The sequence below is a fragment of the Camelus bactrianus genome, chromosome 7 (assembly GCF_048773025.1).
Source record: "Camelus bactrianus isolate YW-2024 breed Bactrian camel chromosome 7, ASM4877302v1, whole genome shotgun sequence".
In the NCBI taxonomy this organism is placed as follows: Eukaryota; Metazoa; Chordata; class Mammalia; order Artiodactyla; family Camelidae; genus Camelus; species Camelus bactrianus.
In genome coordinates, this window is record NC_133545.1 from 64,936,117 (window position 1) to 64,962,515 (window position 26,399).

General features: G+C 34.9%; 1 protein-coding gene across 7 annotated transcripts in view; it reads right to left on the reverse strand.

Annotated features, from left to right (window-relative positions):
- Window positions 1-26,399, reverse strand: part of ZNF804B (zinc finger protein 804B) — an 873,532-nt gene that overhangs the window by 14,177 nt on the left and 832,956 nt on the right. For all 7 annotated transcript variants that reach the window (XM_074367517.1, XM_074367515.1, XM_074367514.1 and 4 more), the window contains one exon: window positions 5,217-5,347. In XM_074367517.1, coding sequence (XP_074223618.1) covers window positions 5,217-5,347 — 131 coding nt within the window. The remainder of the gene's footprint in view (window positions 1-5,216; window positions 5,348-26,399) is intronic.

The window sequence follows — 26,399 nt, forward strand, 5'->3', positions numbered from 1 at the left end:
AGCCATTATGGAAAACACTACGGAGATTCCTCAAAAGACTAAAAATGCACTTACCATATAATCCAGCAATCTCAATCCTGGGCATATATCCAGAGGGAACCTTAATTCAAAAAGATGCATGCACCCAATGCTCATTGCAGCACTATGTACAATAGCCAAGACATGGAAGCAACCTAGATGTCTGTTGACAGATGTCCACTGACAGAGGATTAGATAAAGAAGTTGTATATTTATACAATGGAATAGTATGCAGCCATAAAAAAGAATAAAATAATGCCATTTGCAGAAACATGGATGTCCCTGGAGAATGTCATTCTAAGTGATGTGAGCCAGAAAGAGAAAGAAAAATACCATATGATATCACTCATACATGGAATCTAAAAAAAAGACAAATGAATTTATTTACAAAACAGAAACAGACTCACAGATATAGAAAACAAACTTATGGTTACCAGGGAGGGAAGGGGGTGGAAAGGGATAAATTGGAAGTTCACGATTTGCAGATACTAACTACTATATATAAAACAGATACTGAAGTTTATACTGTATAGCACACAGAACTATATTCAATATCTTGTAGTAACTTGTGAAAAAGAATATGAAAACGAATACATGTATGTTAATGTATGACTGAAGCATTGTGCTGTACACCAGAAATTGACACAACATTGTAAATTGACTATACTTCAATAAAATATATATATTTATATATTATATATATATTATATGTAATCCTTTCTGAGCCCTTGGTCTGAGAAATTCTTTTTTAACTGCCTTCACTTCTAACTATTCAGCCAACTATCACAGAACTTTGATGCCATATTCCTTTTGTCCATCAAATTTCATGTGCTTTGCATCACTGTCTTTGTATGTTTAATATTACAGAGACATATTTAATTAGCCTCCTTGTATTCATATTGAAACAAATCTACTTGTGCATTTGTATGATTTTATAAATTTTCCTTTTTATTTATATGCTTTGTTATATTTATTACATCCAGTAAATTATGTGTATGTAAAAGATAATTTACTTATATAATACATAATTACATATATAACATTTTACCAGACCATTGTTACAGATTGATTTCTTCTGCTTAATTTTTTCTGGGCACTTTCAATTCAACTTTCTTCAGTTCAGAGACACTTTCTTCTCTGATTTCTCTGATTATTGCTTCTTTCCTGTTCTAGTTTCTTATCCTGGAATTTATATATTAAATTTATTTGCTCTCCTGAATATACCTTTACAGTCTTATCATTTATCTTAGTACTATAGTATCTCCAGTCTTTTGTTCTAGCTCAGAAAAAAATTTCATTTTTAATTTCTATTTTACTGACTCAATTTTAACAAGGTCCATTCTGTTTACCACACCCTCATGGATTTTAATTTATAAACAGTAATTTTAGCCACCAGTCTTTAATAATTTTAGATTGTCCTCTCTCCATGAATAATGCCTGTAGCTTTAGAGTTGTCCTGTTTCCTTGAATCTTGTGGAAAACTAAACTTAGAAAAAATTTTGAAGTGTATTCTGTTTCTTACTGTTACTCTTTCCTAGTGAAAACTTTCCTATTACTCATCACAATAATCTCTGCTTTTGAATCATTTTGATATTCTTTAGAGAGAGCATTTAGGCATATTTAATGTAAGGAAAGGAGAGGAACACTCCAAGATGGTGTACAGATTACTAGATATTTCTTTCAAAAATAAAGGAAAATAGAAAGCCTAGAGATTTACTATAGTTATCAGTCTTTTAAAAAAGTGCCTGCAGCCTGGGAATAAAAGTATAAGGTTCAGAAACCTCTGCAGCACTGAATTTTGCCTCAGTGCCAAAGCGATTCTTTTCCATATTTGTAGAGTAAGAAGGAGCAATGCATCTGTATTAAGTTACCTTCTCCAGGAACTTCAATCAATCTGATATCATCTGCATCAAATTTAGCAAAAACTATTTCAAAAGTCTGGTTGTATGTGTATTACAATTCTACTCTTCCTGGTTCCATTATGAGGCAGATATTTGATTATTTTTATGTTCTCTCTACTTTTTTCCTTAATAACATTGTCATTTATTATCCTGGCACTGTTTTGTGCGTTTTCTTGCTTTGATTTATGTTAGTCAAAATATTCTTTTCTGTATTGCTGTTTTATTTTACCATTTATCTTCCTAATATGTATAAGCTTCTACCTTTCATATTCTTTCAAATATTTCCAAACCTCTTTGCTCTTATGGTTTCTATAATACATTTTGCTCTTCTTGTATTTAGTTTTTGCTCACATATTTCAACTCAATCTACATTTATGATTATTTTTTTTACAAGTTTAACATTTCATCCTCATTATTAATATTTTATACCTCATGCTTATGCTTTAAACTTTTTATCTCTTTGTTTTATAAATTTTAATTTTCCCGATCTTAAATCTAATTTCTTTTTATTATTTTTGAAAATTCTAGTTTTCTATCTTTGTGGTATTTTAAATTCTATTATGTTAACACAAGTTTATACCTTATAACGTAACTAAAGGTTTACTTTCTACAGTCATATCCTCATTTATGATTTCATTCCCTCCTCTAGGACATTCTTTAGCTTCTTTCTGTATTTTTTACCTAATTATTTTTATTTATAATTAAAAAATGACATTCGTTAGCCTTTTAGTTCTTATTAATGAATTGTCCATTCCAATGGTTCTAAAAAAATTCTAATTCTTGGTAACTCAATTTAATTCTCTCTTGTGCAAGAAGTATACTTTCCAAATGGGAATCAAAGCATATCAAAAACATGATACAATTTTCTAACAGCCCACATTATCCAGCTCTTATATAAGGAAGTTCATATTCTCAGAATCAGTGGTCCCAAAATTTTTAAAATTTGAAAAAATGTCCATCTCAAGACGCACTACACTAAGACTTACACATAGTAGAAGTTTACAGAGTACATCTCTTCCCTCCCACAGTAAAATAATTGGTTTTGCTGAGGAACCAGGTTAAGCTGAATTACCCAAGAGCTGGCTAAAGTTGACTGCCCTTTATAAGATCCATTAATAATTTCCTGTCATCATTTTTTTTTATCAATCTGATTCAAATATTCTGACTACCAGTAAATTGACCTCTCTCCTCCAGGGGGTCATGGAAGAAGCTTCCTGTTATCTGTATCGTCTTACTCAGAAGCCCTTATTATGAGAATAAAGGACAAAGAAAGGTTATCCAGGGGATAAAGTAAACATGATTTTTTTTTCATTTGTCATTTCAGCTGCCAAAATGAAAATATTTAATGATGCTATTAAGTAACTTCCCTTAGGCCACGAGTTGCTTAAGCAGGGAGGACAATTGTCTGGAGGGCAGATGGTGGGTAATAGAAAAAGAATGAAATAATTTTCCTACTTTCAAGTTCTGAATCTGGAAAACTGAATACCTGCCTATCATTTCCCTGAAAATACGATTAGATCAGGACCTAGAGAGGTCTGTGTCTGATTAGTTAGTAAGAATTCCAGAGGGACAGCTCAACCCCCAGAGAATATATCTTTTAATTTCTTTTAATTTGGAAGACACTTAATGGGTAGCTCTACAAACATAGAGCTTTTAAACAAAAGCATCATCCCCATCATTGGCATCCTCATCAAGGCTCCTCTGATCTTTTGTCTATTTCTTCCAAAGGAAACTATGGAATGGGTGAGGAGAAATGCAGAAGTGTGATAACTTTCATAGTAACAAAAGAACCAAAGTTATATGTATTAAGGCTACTCAGGTTTTCTGTTTTTGGCCATAGAGAATGTATCTAAAGGGTGTCTTTCTGTGTTAAGGCTTACCTTGTTTTTATAATCTGACTTTTTGCATCTCATAATTAACCAACCAGGAATGAGCATCCTCCGTCCATTTTCTCCTGTGTGCTACCCTAATAACCATTAGACTTTTCCTCCTCAGTTCTGTTTTGACAAGAACTGTCTGATACCTTATTGACGATGTGTTTGAAAAATGTATTTTAAGATCCTTATTGTATTGGCAGGTACAAAGCTCAGTACCAAATATGTGGCCTGTTTCTATGATTGTATGCTACATAAGAGCATGCATTTCTGTATTAACCTCACCTCTGAGGGTGGGAGTATAGCTTATTGGTAAAGGTCATGCCTAGCATGCATGGGGTCTTGGGTTTAATCCCCAGTACTTTCATTAAAAAAAAAAAAAAAACAGAAAAAGAAATAAATGAAATAAACCTCACCTCTGGATACATGGTCTTCCAACCTTTTCTCTTTATATCAAATTTCCCATTTATTTTTAATATGATTATTTTTTGTCTTTTTATAAGCTAATTAAATTATTCTAAGATAATGGTACAAATATATGAATATTTGCAAGCTGAACACTAACTATGCTTTTACTCATAATTGATCCTAAAAAATAAATATTTTCTTAAGAGTAAATATGAGGTCTAACATTTTATGCTACTATAATTGAGTCATTCACTCCCAATCTTATTGTATACTGTTTTTCATTTAAACAATTGGGGCTTAAATTCTGGTATAGAGCAAAAAATTTCACAATTCACCAGGTTGCTGTCAACGACATTAATTAGCTACATTAGTGTTCTACATTATGATTCGTATGAACACAAATCACAGTCTGCAAACTTAATTGAGTTCCAGGTAACAATCTCCTCACTTTGAAACATTCAGCAGTTCCAAGTTTATATAAAACTGCCATTTTTCAGCGACAAGAATGTATTAGTGCAATGCTTGTTATAATTATCAATTTAACTGCACTGCGTGGTAAATTTAACTGCATTAATTACATCTTATTTGTCATCCAGATAGTGATAGTACCATTTATTCTAGATTCAGGTGTGTACAAAGGAATGTACAGAAGATTTATTTCCTCCTCAAAAAGAGGCATTGTTATTTGTGGTTTTTAAAATTATTATTACAAAACTTAAAATAAAGACCTATGTATCTCCATATGAATCAAATGGATAGAATAAATGCTAAAATATTAGAATCATTCTTGGATCACTTCACCAAAGAAAATAGTAAATTAACAATATTGGGGGGGAAAACAGATGTCAAAGTAATTAATTTACCAATCTTTAATTATTAGGAACATTTGCCTTAAGATATATCTGTTAATTATAATTTGTTTACATTATTACAGTGAACCACATAAATTTATTACTGAAATTTCCCCAGAAGTTGAAGGGAGTTTTGAACCACCTGAGGCACCTCTAATTCTTACCATTCAGACTGTTGCCTTAACTCAGCCAGTTGATGAAGTCGCTTAAGTGCTTTTTCTTGTTTCTTTTCATCTTTCCAAGACTTGGAAGATACATTTCGAGCAAATTCCCGTTGCTTTAATTCTTTCAGTCTCTGTGGACAAAGAAAAACAGAACGGTGACTATGAATAAGTCATATATATTTTTTCCATCCACAAACTTCCTTATTAAACTTTGTCCCCATTGTAGAGGTGACTTTCTGGATAGGGAGAGTCGAAGCATCTTCTCCATCAATCCTATTCTCTGCTACAAGATAAATTTAGTTGTCAACTGGGTTATTAATCAAAGCTTGTCACAACTGCTACAGAAATGTGCTGCAAAGCTGGACTCCAGTCCTTACCAGGACTGCCCTGGCTGCATAACTCCCATCATGTGTGTGTCTGTGAAACATAAAAAGGGGAAAATGTGTGATATATGAATGGGTATAAGGGGAGAGGAAGTTATAGGATGCACTTTCCTCTACCACTATCCCCAGCCCTCTCACTGTAAAACATACCTACTCTTTTTAAAATTTATTTTCAATTGAAGTATAGTAGTAACCTGTAATGGAAAAGAATGTGAAAAGGAATATATGTATGTATGTGTATGACTGAAAACATACTTACTCTAATTCATGAATATTGGTATGATTAAACACACTGGTTGAAATGAGCTTGTTTCAGTAAAGAACATCTGTTATTGTGAAAGCTTTAGTTCAAAGCTCCAAAAGTAATTTTCAACTCATTTTCATAGTGGAGATATTTAGTCAATGCAGAATTCTATATTGTATCTGGGGGTCTAAAAATGCAGCAGGGATTTAAACTCAGGATAAGGAGGCTTGGCCTGGCTCAGGTTAAACTAAGTTACCACTTCTTTTAATTAATCTTCTCTCTAGAACAATTGGCTTACATGAAGATGGGGTGCTCCTCATTATCTGTTTGGATTTTTCCTTCAGAACCTGTCACTAAGTACACCTAATGATATTGAACACATTGAGAAACAGCCACAATCAAATGAGCATCTTGAAGGTTGGGGCTTAATCCTGAATTAAGAGTATAGTTGAAGACTAGCCTCTCTTAACCCGTATAAAGTGATTTTTAAACTGCCTGAAATCTGTGTCCATTTAATTTGTTTTTATTTCCCACATGAAGTATAAAAAGCTATTTTCCAGGAATGGCAAAAACTACACAGCCACCAAATGAGGTCACAACATTGTAGTAGACTATTTTGTAGTAGACCCAGAGAACAAGGGCCAAGACCTTTAATTATCATTAGCTTCCTTCTTGAAAGGAAACACGCTCACAGGAGATGGTAGCCAGATAACTGCTTCTAGGCTAAGTATTTAAAGAAGGAGGCAGCATATTTTTTCAGAGAGAGAATAGTCTGAGCACAAAGAACAAGAGTTTCACAGAACTAGGAACAGCCACAGGGAGAACAGTGGAGTCAACATGAATTCAGTTACAGACAGATGCTTCAGAGCCTTTTAAAAAACAGATTTCAAAAAAATTAAAATATGGCCCGTATTTTATCAGAAAAAAACAAGCTTCAACAATTCTCAAGAGCGGATACAGCACAGGGTCTAAGCCTTCAAGGTTAGCCTTGCTCAGAAGACAGAGAGGCTTATACAATCCCCATTTCTACTTACCGCCCTCCACATACTTCCTCAGCTCCCTGGTGCATAATAATCTAGCTCTTGGGGTGAAGGCTTATCTTAAGAGCAAAGACCTTCTGGAAATTGTCCAACATAATTTAAGAGCCCACAAAGAATGCAGTTCAACTGTGTCAAACAGAGGATGGCTACTTTGATATGAGGAGAGGGATTTTTTTTTTAAACTCTCAGTTACTACCAAACATGAAATGCTCTATATTATATTTATTTAACATTTGATACTACAAGTATATAAGTGTGAATAGCCTAGAACAGGAAACTGATTCATTAACTCACAGCATTTGATACTTGACTCATTATTGGAATCTTGTTTGAGACTTCCTGGTATACCTGTTTCTTTCACTGGCCTCCCAGATTCCAGGAAAGCACTTCTATCTTGGAGTTACTGAAACGATTGAGAATTCCGTCCCATTCATCCAACAGCAAATGCTGTTAAGTCCTAGTATGTAATGGGGATATAGCAATGTACAAATCAACTATTTTTCCTTCAAGGGAGACAGACAAATGAACAGGTATTTTTACAAGATAGTGTCGCGTTTCTTAACAGGAGTGGACACAAGATGTTTTGGAAGCATAGAGGAAAAGATGAGATAGATTGAACGGGTGGGGATGGAGAAATGCTGTGATGAGGAAGTCAGCAAGGCTAGAATACTTTTAAGGAACACATAGAACTGGAAGAACATATTGAGTCACAGTCTTGGCTTGGTCAATGCTTAGTGCTCAAGATTACACAAAGAAAAACCCTCAGAGATGTGCGGAAGATCCCCTAAGGTTTTCAGCATACTGATCAACAGTGTGTGTGTGCATGTGTGTGTGCGCGCGCGTCCCCGCGCGCGTGCGTGTGTGTGCGCATGCGCGCGTGGAAATTATTCCAGGCCAAGGAAAAAAAACACCTGAAATAACTAAAGGAAACAATGCCTAGCATTCACATACAACCAAAAATAGTGCCTGTTCTTATAAAAAAAAAAAAAAGCTGGGAAAGCTTCTGGGGTACTGAGTAGAGAATTCAGAGGTGTTTCGTTTCAGTAGAGGATAATCAGCCATAGATCGAATACTACTTTACATTTGCCTAACATGAGAAAAGCAAGAAATAAAAGTACATCTGGTTTCAAGTAACTTAACTGAATTTCCGAACCAAATTCAAGAATATTTATAAAAAAACAAAAATATTCAATAAACAAGGAAAAATTAATGACACCTAACATCCAAAGATTTTTAGGCATGCAAAGAAGTTAGAAAACACAGCCAAAAATGAGGAAGTCAACCAATCAAAACCAATGCAGAACTCACACAGATGCTAGAATTGGCAGAGAAGTGCATTAAGACAGTTATAACTGTATACCATATGTTCAAAAAGTAGAAAAAAAGACAGTGAAAAATTGTGTGATTGGAGTCCCTGAAGAAGGAGGAGAGAATATCTGCAAATATAATAGGGAAAAATATTCCATAGTTTCTGAAACTCTAAATTCACAGACCACCCCACCACTCCCACAAAACCTCAAGCACAAGAAACATGAAGACAACTACACCAAGGCTCAATATAATCAAATTTTTCAAAATCAGGGAAAAAAGTGGAAATTGTAAAAACACCCAGAGAGAAAAAACGTATTTCTGTACAGAAGAACAAACAACAGGATGGCAGAAGAATCCTCATTGGCAGCAAGCAATTCAGACTATAATGGAGCAAAAGCTTTGAATTTCTGAAAGAAAATTTCAAACTCTTCAAAATAAACTTCTATAGCCAGTAGAAACAGCTTTTAAAAATAAGGTGAAATGGAGATGATTTCATACATTAAAAGCTGAAGGAATCAACAACAGCACATGCACATGATAAGAAATGTTAAAGAATATAATTGGGCAAAAGGAAAATATTAACAGACAGAAATATATGTCTACACAAAAGAATGAACACCAGAGATAGTAACTACCATGATCAATAAGACATATTTCTCATTATTTAGATGTATTGAGGCTGCTGTACAAAAAAGTATATGTTTTTTGGCTTTTATAACACATTTATAAATAAAATGTTTGACAATGATAGCTTAAAGCCCAGGAGAGGAGAAATGACATATAATGTTGAAAGGTCTTATTCTATATAGGAAATAGTATAATAACAATTAAGGTAGACTGTGGTAAGTTGAAGAAAAGTAGTATACAGCCTACAGCAACCATTTAATTAACAAAACAAAGTGTTTTAGCCAGTAGGACAACAAAGATAAAAGGAAATCACTAAATTTACTCAGCCCAAAAAAATGGACAATGGAAATAAAAATGGATGGGACAATTATAAAACAAATAGCAAGATCACAACAAAATCTTAACATATCATTAATCAAATTAAGTGTAAATGGCCTAAACATTGAAATTAAAAGGCAGAAAACAGAATAAAAAGGCAAGGTCAACTATATATTGACTACAAAAGCAAACTTCAAAATAAAGACAAAATGGGTTAAAAGAAAAAGTTGTAAAAAAAAAAAAAAGAACAACCATATCAACATCAGTCAAAAAAAAAAAAGATGGAGGGGCTTTATTACTAAGAAATAAAATAGATTTTAGAGCAAAGATACATGACTAGGAATAAGAAGGTATTTCATAACAATAATGGAGTAAATTAGTCAAGATAACAAGTAAGCCTAAATGTTTATGCATTTAATAACAGAGCTTCAAAATACACAAAGCAAAAATGGATAAAACAACAAGGAGAAAAAGTTAAATCCACAATTATAATAGGAGTTTTCAATGTCCTGCTACAAACTTGCAAGAAAATGTTAATTGCAAATGAGACAAGAGGGAAGGTGGCAGGGCACAACCATTAAAAGAATGACACAGACATTGAGGATAGGACATAAACTGGTTAGAACCAAGATGGCAGAAGATTCTACTTCCAGTAGACACTGAGCCTCATTATAGGTTCATTGTAATACAGTAGCACGCTAAATGACACACCCATTGGCACCATGATAGTTCTGAAGCCAACCATAAAGGGCAAAAAAGTGGGCAAGGTACCCAATTCCTGGGGATCACCTCCCCTTCCCCCACATAGCTGTAATAATCTCCCTATTTGTTAGCATACAAAATTACCAAGCCCATAAAACTAGGCCCTCACACCCTAGGGCCACTCTCACTTTCTAAGATGATCCCATTGCCTGGGGCACTCTGTCTTCTGAGACAGATCGCATTTTGTCTACGGAATGTGCATCTAATAAATTCTTGCCTTAATTTCTGGACTTCCATGTCTTGTCTCTGAACTCTTTCTGCAATAAGACAAGAACCTATTCACCAGTAACACAAATACCATATTTCTGAAACAGGTTATATCAAGGTGATCATGCCTATTATAAAAGACCCTTCTAAGAGTTGATTTGTCTAATGAAAAGAGGACTGTTTGATCCTGGAAAGAAAAGGAGGACTTCCAAGAATCCAGAGGTCAAACTTTGCCAGCCTCAAATCATAATTCAGCTTGGGTTTTCACAAGTTTCTACTTTTCTTCTCCTTTTCTGATAAAAATTCATTTATTTAAGTAATGGCACATACAATAATTATCAATAATCTTACTCAGCTTAAAGGAAAAGCATTTGGGAAAAAACTAAATTTCTATGAGGGTATATAGTTGGTCAGCTCTTACTGAGAACAGCCCTAGACAAATATATTTCAGAAAAAATTGCTAGTTCACATATTTACAAAGAAATATAGAAGCTCAATAATCAATTGCTTACCTGTAGGAACTCAAGGTGAATGGGCTACAGCAGGTAAGAGGCCGAAGCTCACTGCAAGGGGGAGTAGGGAAGACAGAGTAGTATCTAACAATACAGGGAGTAAAACAGTGTTTGGTTTCCAGAAGTGTTTGGATGGTAGACAGCACCATGTAGAGGCTAAGACAAAGATTCCGAAATCAGTCAGACCTGAGTTTGTGTCTTGTCTAAGTCGTTCACTAGCTCTGCGACTCTAAGAAAGTTACTCTTCCCTAGCTTCAGCTACACTTATAATCTGGTAGCCTATCAGGATTTGCCTCCGAGAGTTCTCGGGATTATTATTTGAGTTGAGAAAGGTAAAAACACGGAGCACGGCACCTGATGTACAGCAAATACCCAATGAGTAGGAGCTATGATCACTTTCACAGGTAAGAAATGGTCAGAATTTAAGGAGCTGAAAAAGGAATAGGATAAGTAAGGATCCCTTGATTTAACTGGCAAAGGGGAGACATCAAGAACCTTTGACTCACATTCTTATTGAAAACAGAATGTTTGGTTTTCATCTGGACAGTTTTACAAGCTCAGTGGGTAGAGCCTTTTCTAAAGGAGAGGACAGAAAAGGGAAGCATACTGGGTACATTCTCACCCTTGTCTTGATTAATTAATTAATGGAAATATTTGTAATTTCTCTAAATCCAACATTATATGTCACCATTTATGATAATTACAAATTTTAGATTAAAGCATGATTTGTTGTCAGACTTTTCTTTGACAAACTTTATTTGAATCTTGCCCTTGGGTATTAATATTATCCAAAATGGAATCCAAACAGGAAAGAAGGTAAAAGAGTAGACTTCTAGTATTTCCTAGAGGGAAATAGGGGCATCTAGTTCATGATTTTCAAAAATATTTATTTTGTTTTTTGAATCACACTTTTTTCTTTAAATAATGGAGGTACTGGGGATTGAACCCAGGACCTTGTGCATGCTAAGCAAGTGCTCTACCACTGAGCTATTATCCCCCCATCTAGTTCATGTCTTTGTATTCACAAGAGGAATTTAAAAGAAATGGCAGAGCAGATGGTCTCCAAGGTCCTGAAAAGAGGCTACCTGTCATGGTGTTTGCCCAGATCAAAAGCAATGCAATAAAGGACTGACACAGAGGTTAAGGTAAAGAAGGAAAAGTAGTCCTCGCATATCTTTTCCATCTTTCACAATGCATTTTATTCTCTCTCAGCAATAAGTTAAATAAGGCTTATGGAGACATACTTACTTAAATGCATTTATGAAGTATTTCAGATTTAATTTTCTTCTCAGGTTCATTTTAAAAGCACAAATTAAGCAATCTTTATTTCCCTACCTGCCAACAAGAATGCTTGGCACAATCATTGTAAGTAGAACTCAGCTGTGAATAAGTACATAAAGAGACAAATTGATCAAGTCAGTGAGTCCCTGTGTTTTGAACGGCAACGCTCCCAATATTATTGCTTTGTAGTCAGAACATGCCTGTGAACAGTTTCTGACTCCAGTACCCAGGCTCTGTTCACCTTCAATGAAGCAGAACGCATGTGTGCAATGAATTTACTCAAGCATATCTACTTTTTCCTCTCTTAAGTAGAATAACTTCTTCCATCTCTGTCCTTTCATCCATAGATCGCAGGGTATTTTCTTCAGGGTGGGGCAAAATCCCAATGTACCAGGTCAAAATGATTAACCTCATTTTAGAAATGAAGAAACAAAACACATAGAAAGTTAAATGACTTGATTCATGTCAAAGAAGAAGCCAAGAAGAGAACTGTGCCTTAAAATGACAACCTACAGAATGGTAGAAAATATTTGCAAAAGATGAAACTGATAAAGGCTTGATTTTCAGAATAAACAGCTCATATGCCTCAATGAGAAAACAAACAAACAAATAACCCAATCCAAAAAATGGGCAGAAGACCTGAACAAGCAATTCTCCAATGAAGACATATGAATGACCAATAGGCACATGAAAAACTGCTCAGTATCACTAATTATCAGAGAAACGCAAATCAAAACTACAATGAGGTATCACTTCACACCAGTCAGAATGGCCATCATTCAAAAGTCCACAAATGATTAACCCTGGAGAGGGTATGGAGAAAAGAGAACCCTCCTACACTGCTGGTGGGAATGCAGTTTGGTGCAGCCACTATGGAAAACAGTGTGGATATTCCTCAAAAGACTAAAAATAGACTTACCATATGACCCAGTAATCCTGCTCCTGGGCATATATCCAGAAGGAACCCTACTTTCAAAAAGACACCTGCACCCCAATGTTCATAGCAGCACTATTTACAACAGCCAAGACATGGAAACAGCCTAAGGGTCCATCGACAGATGACTGGATAAAGAATTTATGGTATATTTATACACTGGAATAATATAGAGCCATAAAAAATGACAACATAATGCCATTTGCAGCAACATGGATGTCCCTGGAGAATGTCATTCTAAGTGAACTAAGCCAGAAAGAGAAAGAAAAATACCATATGATATCACTCATACGTGGAATCTAAAAAAAAAAAAAAAAAAAAAAAAAGACAAATGAACTTAAATATAAAACAGAAACAGACTCACACAGACATAGAATACAAACTTGTGGTTGCCGAGGGGAGGAGGGTCGGAAGGGACAGACTGGGAGTTCAAGATTTGTAGACACTGACAGGCATATATAGAATTGATAAACAAGTTTATACTGTACAGCATAGGGATATATATACAAGATCCTGTAGTAGCTCATAGTGAAAAAAATATAAAAATGAATATATGTATGTTCATGTATAACTGAAAAATTGTGCTCTACACTAGAAATTGACACAACATTGTAAACTGACTATAACCCAATTAAAAAAAAGAAACTATATTGACTCTAAAAAATATACAAGAAAAGAACTGTGTCTTGAAAACAGGGTGTCTAATCTTCATTAAAGGAAAAACCAGAAGAGCTTATGTAAAATTCTAGGCATTTATGAGAGTTCCATTTTGTGAAATGAAAAGTCCATCCAGTTCTGAAACACTGTTCAGTATTTTAAAATGTTTTAGACCAAAATGATTTGGAAGACATTTGTAGATCATTAAAAATAATCAAAAACAAGAGTGGATATAACTTGAAAAATATGATCAAGGCCTCAGAATTAAATTATATAAAAAGCATTATTTGTCAAAAGAATTCTCTATGTTGAAATGGGTACTTTCCTTATTTCCTGCTATTTTGCACGTCATTATCTATTCTGTGATCTGGTATCTACACAAACCCAGATAGGGAAATAAACTAAAATATTTTTTAAGGTTTCTCATTTTAGAAGCTGTAGTTTAGGCTACTAACCAGGAGGAGTTCCCTGGAAAGAATGCATCTGAATTTTTTCCCTAGGATGGGATTTCTGGTTCCAAGGACCAATCATGCCACAAGCAAGCTAAGCTAAGAATGAGTGAGAAGAAATGAACCTGGGACTGATACTCTGCCACCATCTTGTTCACAAGTGCTAAGTTAAATACTTTACAACAGAATCTAGAGGATTCTTCCTACATATGCTGGAACAGGAACTGCTGGCCTCCAAATATAATTGCTAACGGTCAGCCAACTGTGCTCTGACAGTTAGAACCTAGAGATGCCTTATTGGGCTCATTTCTGGACTCTAACTGGCTGAGCCTGATGTTCAGGAGAGATACAGCCACGCCTGAAGACACCACTATCTTCGTGCTAGTTTGGGGATGTTTCTAGATTCTAGGACAACCAGAAAATGTAGTTTTTGTGAAAAAAAATTCTTTGTAACTCCGAGTAGTATGGCACCCCTCCGTGGCTTAGGGAGGAGCATATTTTCAGGTGCTTATGGTATGTGCCCCAGCGAACCACCATGCCATCCCCTTCCAAGACCCAGGATCCCTTAAGAAAGTCCACAAGAGGCAAATGGACAGCTCTATTGTTCCCATTATTTCTGAGAAGTTGCCCATGTCCTTCCATCCTCTAGCTTTATGATCAGGATCCAAGTCAGCTGTGATACAAGGCATAGATCTTTATCTGGTTTTAATTGCAAGGTTTACTTATTTTCTGTACCATGGCATAACCAAAGCTACAGTTTGTAGTGCCTTTGTAAGCCATATTAAATCAGGCAAGAATATAGACAATCCTGTATCAACATCAGTATCTCTAGTGACTATTCTTGTGAAATGATTAAGACCACTACAAAGGAAGTGCTTTGGTGGTAAGTAATTGGGAGTTGCTTTTCAGAATCGTTTAGTTGTAGAAGTCAAAGGGCTTTTAATCTCCAGCTTTCTCTATGTATACAGTATGATAAGAACACACCTGCCATGTTAAAAGAATATTAATTCCCATGAAGTGTCTGCAGAGAGAACGTTCAGGTTTGGAGAAATCTACCATTTCTTGAATGAGCAAATGGAAATTCATTAATTAAAGATTATGTCTTGAATAAATATTCATTTTGACTAATACTTGTTTAATGCCTCAGAAAAAAAGAATTTTACATTCTATCACAGTCTAGACCATGGATAATAAGCTCAATGTGAGAAACAGAAGAAAGATGTCAAGACCAGGAAAATCCAGACACTTTATCTTATGCAATAAAGTTTCAAAAGTATGTCCTTAGAAAAAAATGGAAAATGCCAAAATATTTCATACATTCTTTATAGTCTAGTATGTAAATTACTTATAATTTCTCTAAAAACGTGTTATTCATGCCAAAAAAATGTTCAAATAAATTTTACAAATCTCTTTCTGTTAGAAATACTTCCAAGTATCAAAATACAGAGTTAGAATGGTTATCAAAACAGAACTGTTAAGATTTTTCTGTGTTAGGCTAATTTCTACTTCTAACACTCCCAATTACATGTGGACAAGAATAAAGCCTTAAGGGAATCTTTTATACATTTATTTTTAAAGATCAAGAGAATTAATCTCATTCCTTGTGGGAAAGTTTTAGGAAGCAAGTGTTTTTGCACTAGGTCCTGAGTTTGAAAAGGAAATCTTAAGAGAATCCCATGGCCACCCTCTGCCCTCCAGAAGACTGCTTGGTTGCCGTCACGATGCCATCTTTATCTGGCAGGTTATTATCTACTCTGCAGCTTTCTCTCCCAGCTGGGTGACGCCTCCTCCTCTTTCAGTTCATGAAGAAAACTTGACCTAACGCACTCTGACCCAGATCTCTAGCTGTTTGTTTAAGAGCAATTTCTTGTAGTTCAGCATCTTGTAAAACCTAACATTACATTGATTTTTAAAAGCTCTTTCAGTTTCCACTTCATCCTCCCCCTCTTTCAAACCCCAGTTTAGGGTCAGCAATGCCTGCTGAGAATATTGCAGGCAGAAGTATTTAATCTGAACATACCTGCAAACTAAGACTGTCTATGCGGGACAAGTGTTTTTGAGATCTCCTCAATTTCCTACCTAAATGTTGTTTCGAAATAGAATTGTCTTTGAGAAGAAACTATTAAAATAGAGGCAGGAACAAGTGAGAAATTAATGAAATTAGACTTGGGTATAAATTTGAATTTTGGATCATATGAATCATACACTAAATAGAAATGATACTTTAAAGCTAAAGATATCAGTTAGTAATGAGTTGAGCTATGTGTATTCGTAACTTGGCTACAGGGACTTCATCAAATGACGTTTATTTTACTCTTAACCAAGAATCTATATCCAAGCAGACCATGGTACTTATACCTTCTTAAGGAAGTCCACAGCCCATTCTTCTTTCAGCTTTTAGTTTATTCCGATTTTATCCTGTTGGTTGCAATATGCCTGAGAAATAATCAAGTATCAAAACTGCATTCCAAGTAGGAAGAAGGAAAAGCTAAGGGCAAAAGCTGACTCTACTATTTTTATCTAAAAGGTAAGTTTTTTGTAAGCTGCACCACATAGGCTTCACTGGAACACCATTGGCTAGAGGGATGTCACATGCTGTTGACATGTAAGTATGGAGTGTGGGAAATTCAGGTTTTAAGCTGGGTGCATGGCCACCCCTCAAATAAATCTGGATTTTGTCAGTATGGTGAGAGGGTGGAGTGGACAGTGAGCAGGTAACCAGCAGTGTCTGCCCTACTGAAGTTGCTAAATGTTGCCAAAAGGGGTACAGTAAGTCTTCAAGCAAGGGCACTGTCTGTTTCAGATGTAAAATTTCTCTCTATAAGCCCCAAGCCATTGGGCTGCAAAGCAAGATAAAGGCAAATTTCCAGATCATTTTACTCCACATCCTTGTAAAGGCCTTAATTAAAAATTACCAATTCTCTCAACAGGATCTGGAATTGGCTGATGAATTTTACTTAGGTAAACAGTGTTCGAATTAGGAGTCAGTAAATGAAAGCCCATGGGTCAAATCTGGCCCTCAGCCTGTTTTTGTTAAAAAAGTATTACTGGAACACAGCCACCCCCATTTGTTTACATCTCATCTCTGGCTACTTTCAAGCTATAATGAGAGAGGTTAAGTCCTTGTAGCAGATCATGTGCCCTGCAAAGTCAAAAATTCTTATTATCTGGCCCTTTCCAGAAGCTTCAGCAACTCTGGTGAGAGAAACAGCCCTGTTCTTATTAGTTCAGGATGAAGGAGGTGTTAGTTCCATATTTACACATCAGAAGGGATATTTTCGCAGAGAGAAATAGCCAGGTCAGGTTAAAAAGTAAAGATCCAGATAGTGGTTGGAGAAAGACGTAATGGTATTTGGAGAAAAATCCAGCTTTATGTAACTGATAGTAATAAATTTGAAACTCCAGAAAGTAGAACTAGTAGTGCTTACGGGATAACTTTTAGTACAGGCACACCTCAGAGATGTTGCTGGTTTGGTTCCAGGCCACCACAATAAACAGAATATCTCAATAAAGAAAGTCTCATGATGTTTTTGCTTTCCCAGTGCATATACAAGTTATGTACACAACCTAGCCTTTCTAAGTGCTAAGTAAAGTTAGCTATTATGATTACTGTAGGTTAATAATAACTATAAGTTAGAGTTTATGTTTGTCACATTATCAAATCATTTAATCAATATTTGAGAATTCCTTAAAACACTGGTTTTATAAATATTAAAATTGCTTAACGGAAAAAAGTTATGTTTACACTACACTGTAGTCTGTTAAGCATGCAATAGCATTATGTCTAAAAATGCATGTATCTTAATTAAAAATACTTTATTGCTAAAAAAAAAAAATGCTAAACATCATCTGACAATGCAGGGTTGCCACAAACCTTCAATTTGCAAAAAACACAGTCTCTGTGAAGCACAACAAAATGAGGTAGACCCGTATTCCCATTAAGATGTTGACTTAGCTTTAACATTCTCAACTGTCCTGCAGGAAGTCTGAATCAGGCCTGACTTTGATAACAAATCAAGCCCTGAATATTCTCACTGAATAGATCTCCCAGAGCTACTACACACACAGCTAATTTTCAGAACTTAACAGACTGAAGCATCTCATTTCAAGTGTTTCTCTGGCATTGTTCACAGAAAACAACATTGGGTGGATATGATGCTCATGATCTTTTCTATTCTTTGCTGATTGTTGCATGAAGGCACTGCTGAGCAAAGAAATAAGGAAAGCATAGATAGTTAAGTCAAGAGTGTTTGGACATTTCAAGAATAAGGAACATCATTTTCAAGTAACACTAAACAGGCTCACTGGTTTTGTCTGGGAGTGTGTGTGTGTATGTGTGTATTTTGCAAGTGAAAAGGGTAAGTAGTCTTCTAAAATACTTTTACTGTTTTTGTTTGTCAAAAGTATAACTCCATTCATTAAATGCATTGTGGGAAACAGCAGAGTTTAGCATAAGAGCTTGGGAAACGAAGGTTATAGCTGAGTAAATATTTGAGAAAAAGTGGATTATAGGCAAGGCTCTGCAAGCATCTTTTCTTTTAATTTCACACTTGACTTTTTAATCTTCTGAATAAACTCAATTTTTATCTATTTTTAGAGAAATTTATTTTCAAATTTTTCAGTTCCTAGACTACAAAAACAAAGTTTTCTGTAAGTTCACCAGCTATTTTTGCACTAATTAGTGCTTCTTTGAGAAGCAAATAATTTTATTGGAAGTGTATTCTTTTTGAAATTGAAATTATTTGAACAAAATTTTATCAACACCCACAGCTATTACTACTCAAAAATAACTTCAAATGTTCTTTCTTTTAGTGATGGCAAAAGCTTCTTGGAAAAGTATTCCAAATGAATATATTAGCACCAAGATCAAATTTATACTTTAATTCAAAGTGGCAAGATATTTCATAAATCTTAAACTTTTAAAACATTGAAAAAGTCACATTGTTTCAAAATTAGCCATCCTCAGGTTTTTCAGTAAAGTATGATATGTGAGTAGAATATAAACATAAGTATGCTTTAGGCAAATGTATAACATTTGGCCAGGGTTTAAATGACTTAAAACTATGATTAATGCTAGTCACTATTTTAAAAATATTACAACAGAGGATTTGTCATGTCTATACTTTTTCTAAAATTGCATTATTCATTGTGTGTTTTATATCTCCAAATATGTTAATTACATAAAACTTTTAGATTGAAATGCAGAGGCACTAAGAAAGCCTGCTTACATTCACTTTGACTTTTAAAAATAAAATAATCTCCCACCCGAGTACTAACCAGGCCCAACCCTGCTTAGCTTCCAAGATCAGACGAGATCGGGCGTGTTCTCATTCATAAAGAAATATAATGCAACCATCCAAGAGACTCCGTATTTTTTTTCACTTTTTGAACTAAGAAAGTCATTGTGTTTTTAACACCCAGTAGTATTGGGTACATGAGGAAACAGCACATCCATCCACTCTTGGCGTGAGTATAAAGTGGTGCAATCCCTTCAGAGAGGAATCTGGCAACAGCGATTGTATTTCTCTACGCACAATCCCCTGACTCAGCAACTCCTCGTCTAGAAAAGCATCCCTCAGACAAAGTTACACAACTGAACAAAGGCTGTCCTTGTAATATTGATGGAATTAAGTTTAGGAAAAAAATTTTTCCAATTCCTGAGTCCTGGTTCTTAAGCACTGTTCAAATTGTCTGTGAAATCTTCTTTCTGGGAGTGATATGCAAGTTAGAACCATGTCTGTAAGCTCTATTATTTTTTATTCCTTTGTATGTATTTTCTTCACCCTCAGTTCTGAAATTAGCTGAATTAAAATTAAGAAAGAGAAAGTCTACCACATTACTTCTGTTGTTTTTGTTGCCTTAAGAAATAATTGAGTCTAGAGAATTCATCAAACTCAGTGTCTTAAAATATCCACAGCCTCAAAATTTTACCTTCTCAAGGGCACTGCCACATTCTATCATAGGTTATAATACTTCTATAAAATTAAATTAAGTTAAATTAAATCAAAATGAAATAAAATAAAATAAAATAGAGTATCAGTTGAGATGAGGATATCTTAAGTAACTAAAAATTAAAATTCACAGTTGTGAGTCAAAGTAAAATGGAAATAAGGATTACAGGAATTGGTGGAACAAGAGCAGAGAGATATACAGGCAAGGTGGGGTTCTTGGCCTTGACAAAATATGTTTCTGTTTCCTTCCTCATGAGATATTTGGCCTGCATTCATATTCAAATCAAAAAATATCATGAAGCTACAACTATAATGAAATAAGATATTTAGTTAATATGACTATGCAATTAACCGAAATTTGTAATTCAAGTAAAAACCATTTTCTTTTACATCTAAATGGTTGTTGATTGGTGGTAAATTATGCCTGGAGATGAAATCTGTTTGTGTAACAGCTATCAACAGCTATTTAGTGGTAATCTTTACTTACCCCCTTATTTCACTTAGTCTATTTTTAATCGAATTTCCTAAACCTTATTAACTACGGTAATTCAAAATTTGGACAAAAAAATTATTAAATCTATTAGAAGTGGTAACTTCAGAAAGCCACACATTTCATTTTTCCTAAACAAAGTCATCTAACCATTAGTTGCTTTACAAATTATTAGAATAAACATGGAGCTCACAAAAAAGCACACACCATTTTTCAGGTATAAATATGTATGAAACCATGAGTGAACACATTTTATATGAACTTCAAATAAATAATGTGCTGAAAAATATCTTTTAAAAAATTAATACCGGGGATGTACTAATGGAAAACTACTGGAGGAGGCTGTAGGGACATCCATCAATGTGAGTAGGCCAGGTAGGTTTAAGGATGGTCCTTTAGTAATATTAGGCTCCTACTGTCCCCTGTCCCCAACCCCGAATGGGAGACAGGGGCTCTATCTCTTTTGATGGTTACATTTCAAAGGTATGACTCCCAGATCTTAAGACATTTCTAGATTACAGAACATTAGCATCTCAAACTTGCAGAGAAATAATTTACAATTGCAAGTTTTCTAAAGTAAATCCTCTAAGCAAAGGGAGGTCAGGGGCCTATAGTCAGGAAGAAACCCACCTAAAGTTTAATAAAACTGAAGGGAGCATTAGAGCCATTTTGATCAGTACAGAGTTTTGGAAAATGCATTTGCACCAAGTAGAGAATTTAAAATATTTATTAACCTAATTTATTAGCAAAGATCCCTAATAACATTTTGGTGTTTGCCCTTCCAAGGTTCATGCATCATTTGCTTCTAAATATAAATTGTGTGATACATGCAGTTTTATAATCTTTTCTATCCAGCTTATAACAGAGCCATGAAATCAGGTGAAAATCTGTCTATAATGACTACAGCAAAACAAGAGCAACATCAATCCACATGAATTGTAAGATTTTCACATGGCAGGCATTATGTTAAGCCCTGTACTTAAATAATCTGATTTAATTTTCCCTGAAATGCTGTAACTACTATTTGTACCCACATCTTTTTTTTTTTCACAATGAGGAAATTGAAGCTAAGAGATGCTGAGTAACTTGCTCAGAATCATACAACTAACAAACAGTTTTATAGAATTTATTTGAAGTCCACACTGCCTGCCTCCCAAACCCTGGCTGGTGACCTCCACACTCTATTTTCTCTGATAGATTCTTTATGTACTTTGCAACCCACCATTACTCTCCCTTAGAATCATGACATTGCCATCCTCACAGGACCAAGACTTTTAAATTACATTTCACAAGTTATATTTTCCATTCCACTTAAACTGTAGTTTCAAAAACATGTCTCTACTACATAGTACAAGGAACTATATTCAGTATCTTGTAATAATCTATAACAAAAAAGAATATGAATAAGAAAATTCCCTACTACGCTGTACACCAGAAAGTAACACAACACTGTAAATCAACTATACTTCAATAAATTTTTTTTAAAAATTTTAAAAAAAACATGCATCTATGAAAGCTTTAAAATGTTCACTTGGGATTTAGCATCTGAAACTTTGAATGTCTCTGGGCCAACAACATAAAAACATCTGCTTTCTCCTTAGCTAACAAGTGAAACCTCTGGGATATAATTCAACTTAAGAAAAATTATTATTTACTAAAATAGGATTCCAACCCAGGAAATTGCCTTGCTTTTTCCAAATGCATGTGAATTACTCTAAGAAAAGCCAACTATGCTCCTTGTTATATTTCAGTCCAATTTAGTAATTCCCAGCACAGGTTTGCCACAATCCAGGGTCTTAGAGAAAATCTCAATGACTTTTATAAAATGCTACCAAAGTCCTCAAAGAAAACTAATTTAAATGTACTTATAAATAAGTCTGATTCAGTTCTGTGAGCAGTACGATATTGAAGTCAAGATTATCAAGAACTGGCAAAAACAACTGAGAGCTATCCAGGTTGTTAGTGCTGTTCAGTAAAGGCACTGAGCTAGGCACTGTGGGTGAGAGAAGATGAAAAATATGCTCAAGCACTCAAAGGGAAAGGTAATGTGCACGTTGTCTCCAACAAGGGGGGTTTTTTGCTAGTAGCATAAATGTACAAAAACTAGGGATGATTTCATGGAAGGGCGAGGGTATCTCAACTCAGAGACCTGTCAGGAGGTATAGTTAGGCTGCCAAAGGACTGACACCAGGAACAAGAAAGCTATGAACAGAGATGGTTTTATCTGTCAAAAGAGAACAGAACAATCTCCATTTCTTCTTCTCTGGGCACACAAATTCCATTCTTCTAACCTTCCCAGCATGCCTTTCTCTACTTTGGAATGTATTAGAACATGGCCATTGCAAGCTCTGGCTTGACTATGCCAAAAGGGATAGATTTTCGCACTCTGATTTCTAAGTCAATCAGGGAAAGAATATACCTGGCAAGGGTGTTTCTTGCCCAGGGTCCATTCAAGTCCCAATTGCCTGTGACTTAGGCAGTGAGAGGTGTGGTTTAACTCTCTCACTGAGCAGGAGTTGCAAGTACAAACAGTGTGAGAAAAAGACATAAATTCTCTAGGAATTGGGTGTAGTGTAGAGGAGAAAATGTTCAGTGCAGGAAATTACTGAGTGGCATATACGCAGTCTTAATGCACAACAGAATGTGATAAGAAGTATGCAAGAGGTGTAGACAAATTGTTATGAGAGTGAAAATGTAAGGGATTATTATTTTTGGTCATACATATGTGTATATATGTATAAAAATTGTTATATGTAACATCACATTCAAGTTGACAGTTCAAACCAGTGTCATGGGGTTTTTTAATATGGTTATAAGCATTTAAAGTGTGCCTTAATAAAGATATTGAAACCAGTCACTTATTTAATGCTTAATTTATGCCAAACACTATTGCAAAATCTGTTAATTATTTTGCCATGCAATTTTTAAAGCAAAACTGTAGGGTAGATACTATTATTTTCTTCATCTTGGAGGAAGGGAAATTGGCCCCTAGGAGGAGGTAAGAACTTGTTGGAGATCACATATCTAATTAGTAACAGAAGAAGATTTTAACCCATGTTTCTTTACTAATTCTCTTACTCACTATGCATTGCCGTCATTTCAAGCCCTGATGACAGTAGAATTTCCATAGAGAGATTGGATTGTAGTATGTCTTGTGGAAAACTACAAGAGCAAAGGCAAGAGGATGGTAAAATTTAAGGAACACTTAACAGCTATTTTTAGCTGAAATGTGGGATACAGAGGAAAAGATATCAAGCTGGAAAGATAAATATGGTACTGAGTATTGTGGGTCATGAAAACTATGTTGGGCAGGAGAAAAAATTAATCAAAATGGTTCTTGAGAAAAGTAAGAGTGATGGTAGTGGATAGGGTTTACAGGCTGGGTTAGGAAGGGGAATAAGTTATCATAAGAATCCAATGAAGAGACTACTGCATTGTCTGTCAAGATCATCTATTGCAGTCCACCCATTAGGTGATATAAATAATAAGCATCTTGTAGCCACACATGAATGAACCTGGGTAGACAAGAAATGAGCTAAATTCTAATAATAAGGTGGAAAGTTGTCAAAATAAGTCAGTGTTAAGCTTAAGGTACCTATTACTGTTTCTTGTCTATCAGCTGTTATCATTTCAGGAAAAAAAAAAAAAGAGAGAAAAAACTTGTAGAAAAATACCAGCCTCTGAAATTCTCTACCTAAATGCAAGACAATTTTCCTCAAATCCTTATCCATCAGTAAGTCTATCTGACTCTATCTCTAGATTATAGCTTATATTAATAGCGTTTTTTATTCAATGCTTCCATTCTAACCCAAGCCACCATCATATCCTTGCCGAATATCATAGTAACTTTCTAGCTGGTTTCTCATCTGTCAGTTTTACTTGCCCTCACATCTACGTACTGTTCATAAAGCAGAGAAATCATTTTAAAATATCTTTCAGATTAAGCCTCTTGCCTGATTAAAATTTATACGTGGTTTAGAAATGATGTAAGACTAAAATCCAAATTCTTTGAAAAGTTTGTGACATTATACATGATTTAGACACTCCATATCTCTCCACCTTTATATTCTTTTCCCCTATTCTGATTGTCCCATTCTATTGCTCTTCAGCTTTGCTGACTTCTTTCCATTACTTTAATAGTCCATCATCTTTCCCAGCTCAAGAACCACGCCCTTGCTGGACCAACTTCATTACTCTTTACATGCCATGTATTCTCGTCTTCAGAATCTAGGATTCTGCAGTCAGAGGTCCTTACACTAACTACTAATCAAAAGTAGTTCCAAATACATGCCCAGGAGTGGGACCACTTGATCACATGGCAGCTCTATTTTTAGTTTCTTAAGGAACCTCCATAGTGTTCTCCATAGTGGCTGCATTAATTTATGTTCCCATCAACAGTGTAAAAGGGTTTCTTTTCCTCCACACCCTCTCCAGCATTTATTATGTGTATCCTTTTTGATGATGGCCATTCTGACTGGTGTGAGGTGACACCTCATTGCAGTTTTGATTAGCATCTCTCTGATAATCAGTGACGTTGACCATCTTTTCCTATGCCTGTTGGCCCTCTGTATGTCTCTTTGGAGACATATCTTTTTACATCTTCTGCCAATTTTTTTATTGGGTTTTTTTTTTTTTGAATATTGAGTTGTATGAGCTATTTGTATATTTGGGAAATTAATCCCTTGTTGGTCACATCGTTTGCAAATATTTTCTCCCATTCCATAGGTTGTCTTTTCATTTGCTTATGGTTTCCTCTGCTGTGTAAAAAGTTTCAAGTTTAATTAGTTTCCATTTGTTTATTTTTGCTTTTGTTTCCATTACTCTAGGAGATAGATCCAAAAAATAATGTCGTGATTTATGTCAAAGAGTGAATATACATGCACCCCAATGTTCATAGCAGCACTATTTACAATAGTCAAGACATGGAAGCAACCAAATGTCCATCAACAGATAAATGGATAAAGAAGATGTGGTATGTATATACACATATATGTATATATACACAATCAAATACTACTCAGCCGTTAAAAAAGAATGAAATGATGCCATTTGTAGCAACATGGATGGAACTAGAAATTATCATACTGAGTAAAGTCAGACAGAGAAAGACAAATATCATATGATATCATTTTTATGTGAAATAAAAAAAGATAGAAATGAACTTATTTACAAAACAGAAATTAACTCACAGACATAAAAAACAAACTTATGGTTATTAAAGGGGAAAGGCCAGGGGAGAGGGAAAGTAGGAGTTTGGAATTAACATATCTGCAGATACTAACCACTATATATAAAATAGATAACCAACAAGGACCTACAGTATAGCACAAGGACTATACTCAATATCTTGTAATAACCTATAATGGAAAAGAACCTCAAAAATAATAGATTTATATGTGTATATATATGTATAACTGAATCACTATTCTGTACACTTGAAACTAACACAACATTGTAAATCAACTATATGTCAATTAAAAAAAAAAGTTTCAACCTCTTTTCCCTAGTCACCAGTACATCATGCAAGAAAAATATTAATTAACTGGTAAAGGGAAAAAACTGCTGTGGAGTTTTCCAGATCAAAGAAAGAGCATGCACAAACATTCATACACAGAAGTGTACCTATTAGGCTAGAATTTAGTTGCAAGCAGGGTAGGGATGAAAAGTAGGGAAAGGTAAGAGATGAGATAGGAGAAGAAAAATGTGATCTGCAAGAGCTTTTTAAGTCAACATAAACAGGTTAGCCATTATTTTGAGTTATACAGCGGTATTTGAGAAGGAAGTAAGTGAAATGTTTTAAGCAGAGGGATGTGATATGGCTATAAATAAATGCATTTTAGAAAGATGAAGTTTGGGGAGGGGGAGACTGGAGCCAAGGAAACTAACCAAGCAGGAGATGATGGGGTCCTGACCTAAAGTGAGGGGCAGTGTGAGAGCTAGCAGAGGGGAATACTTAGGTAACAGAATTAATTGCTGGAAGTTGCTCATCAGTTAGAGATCTATTTGCACTCTTGACA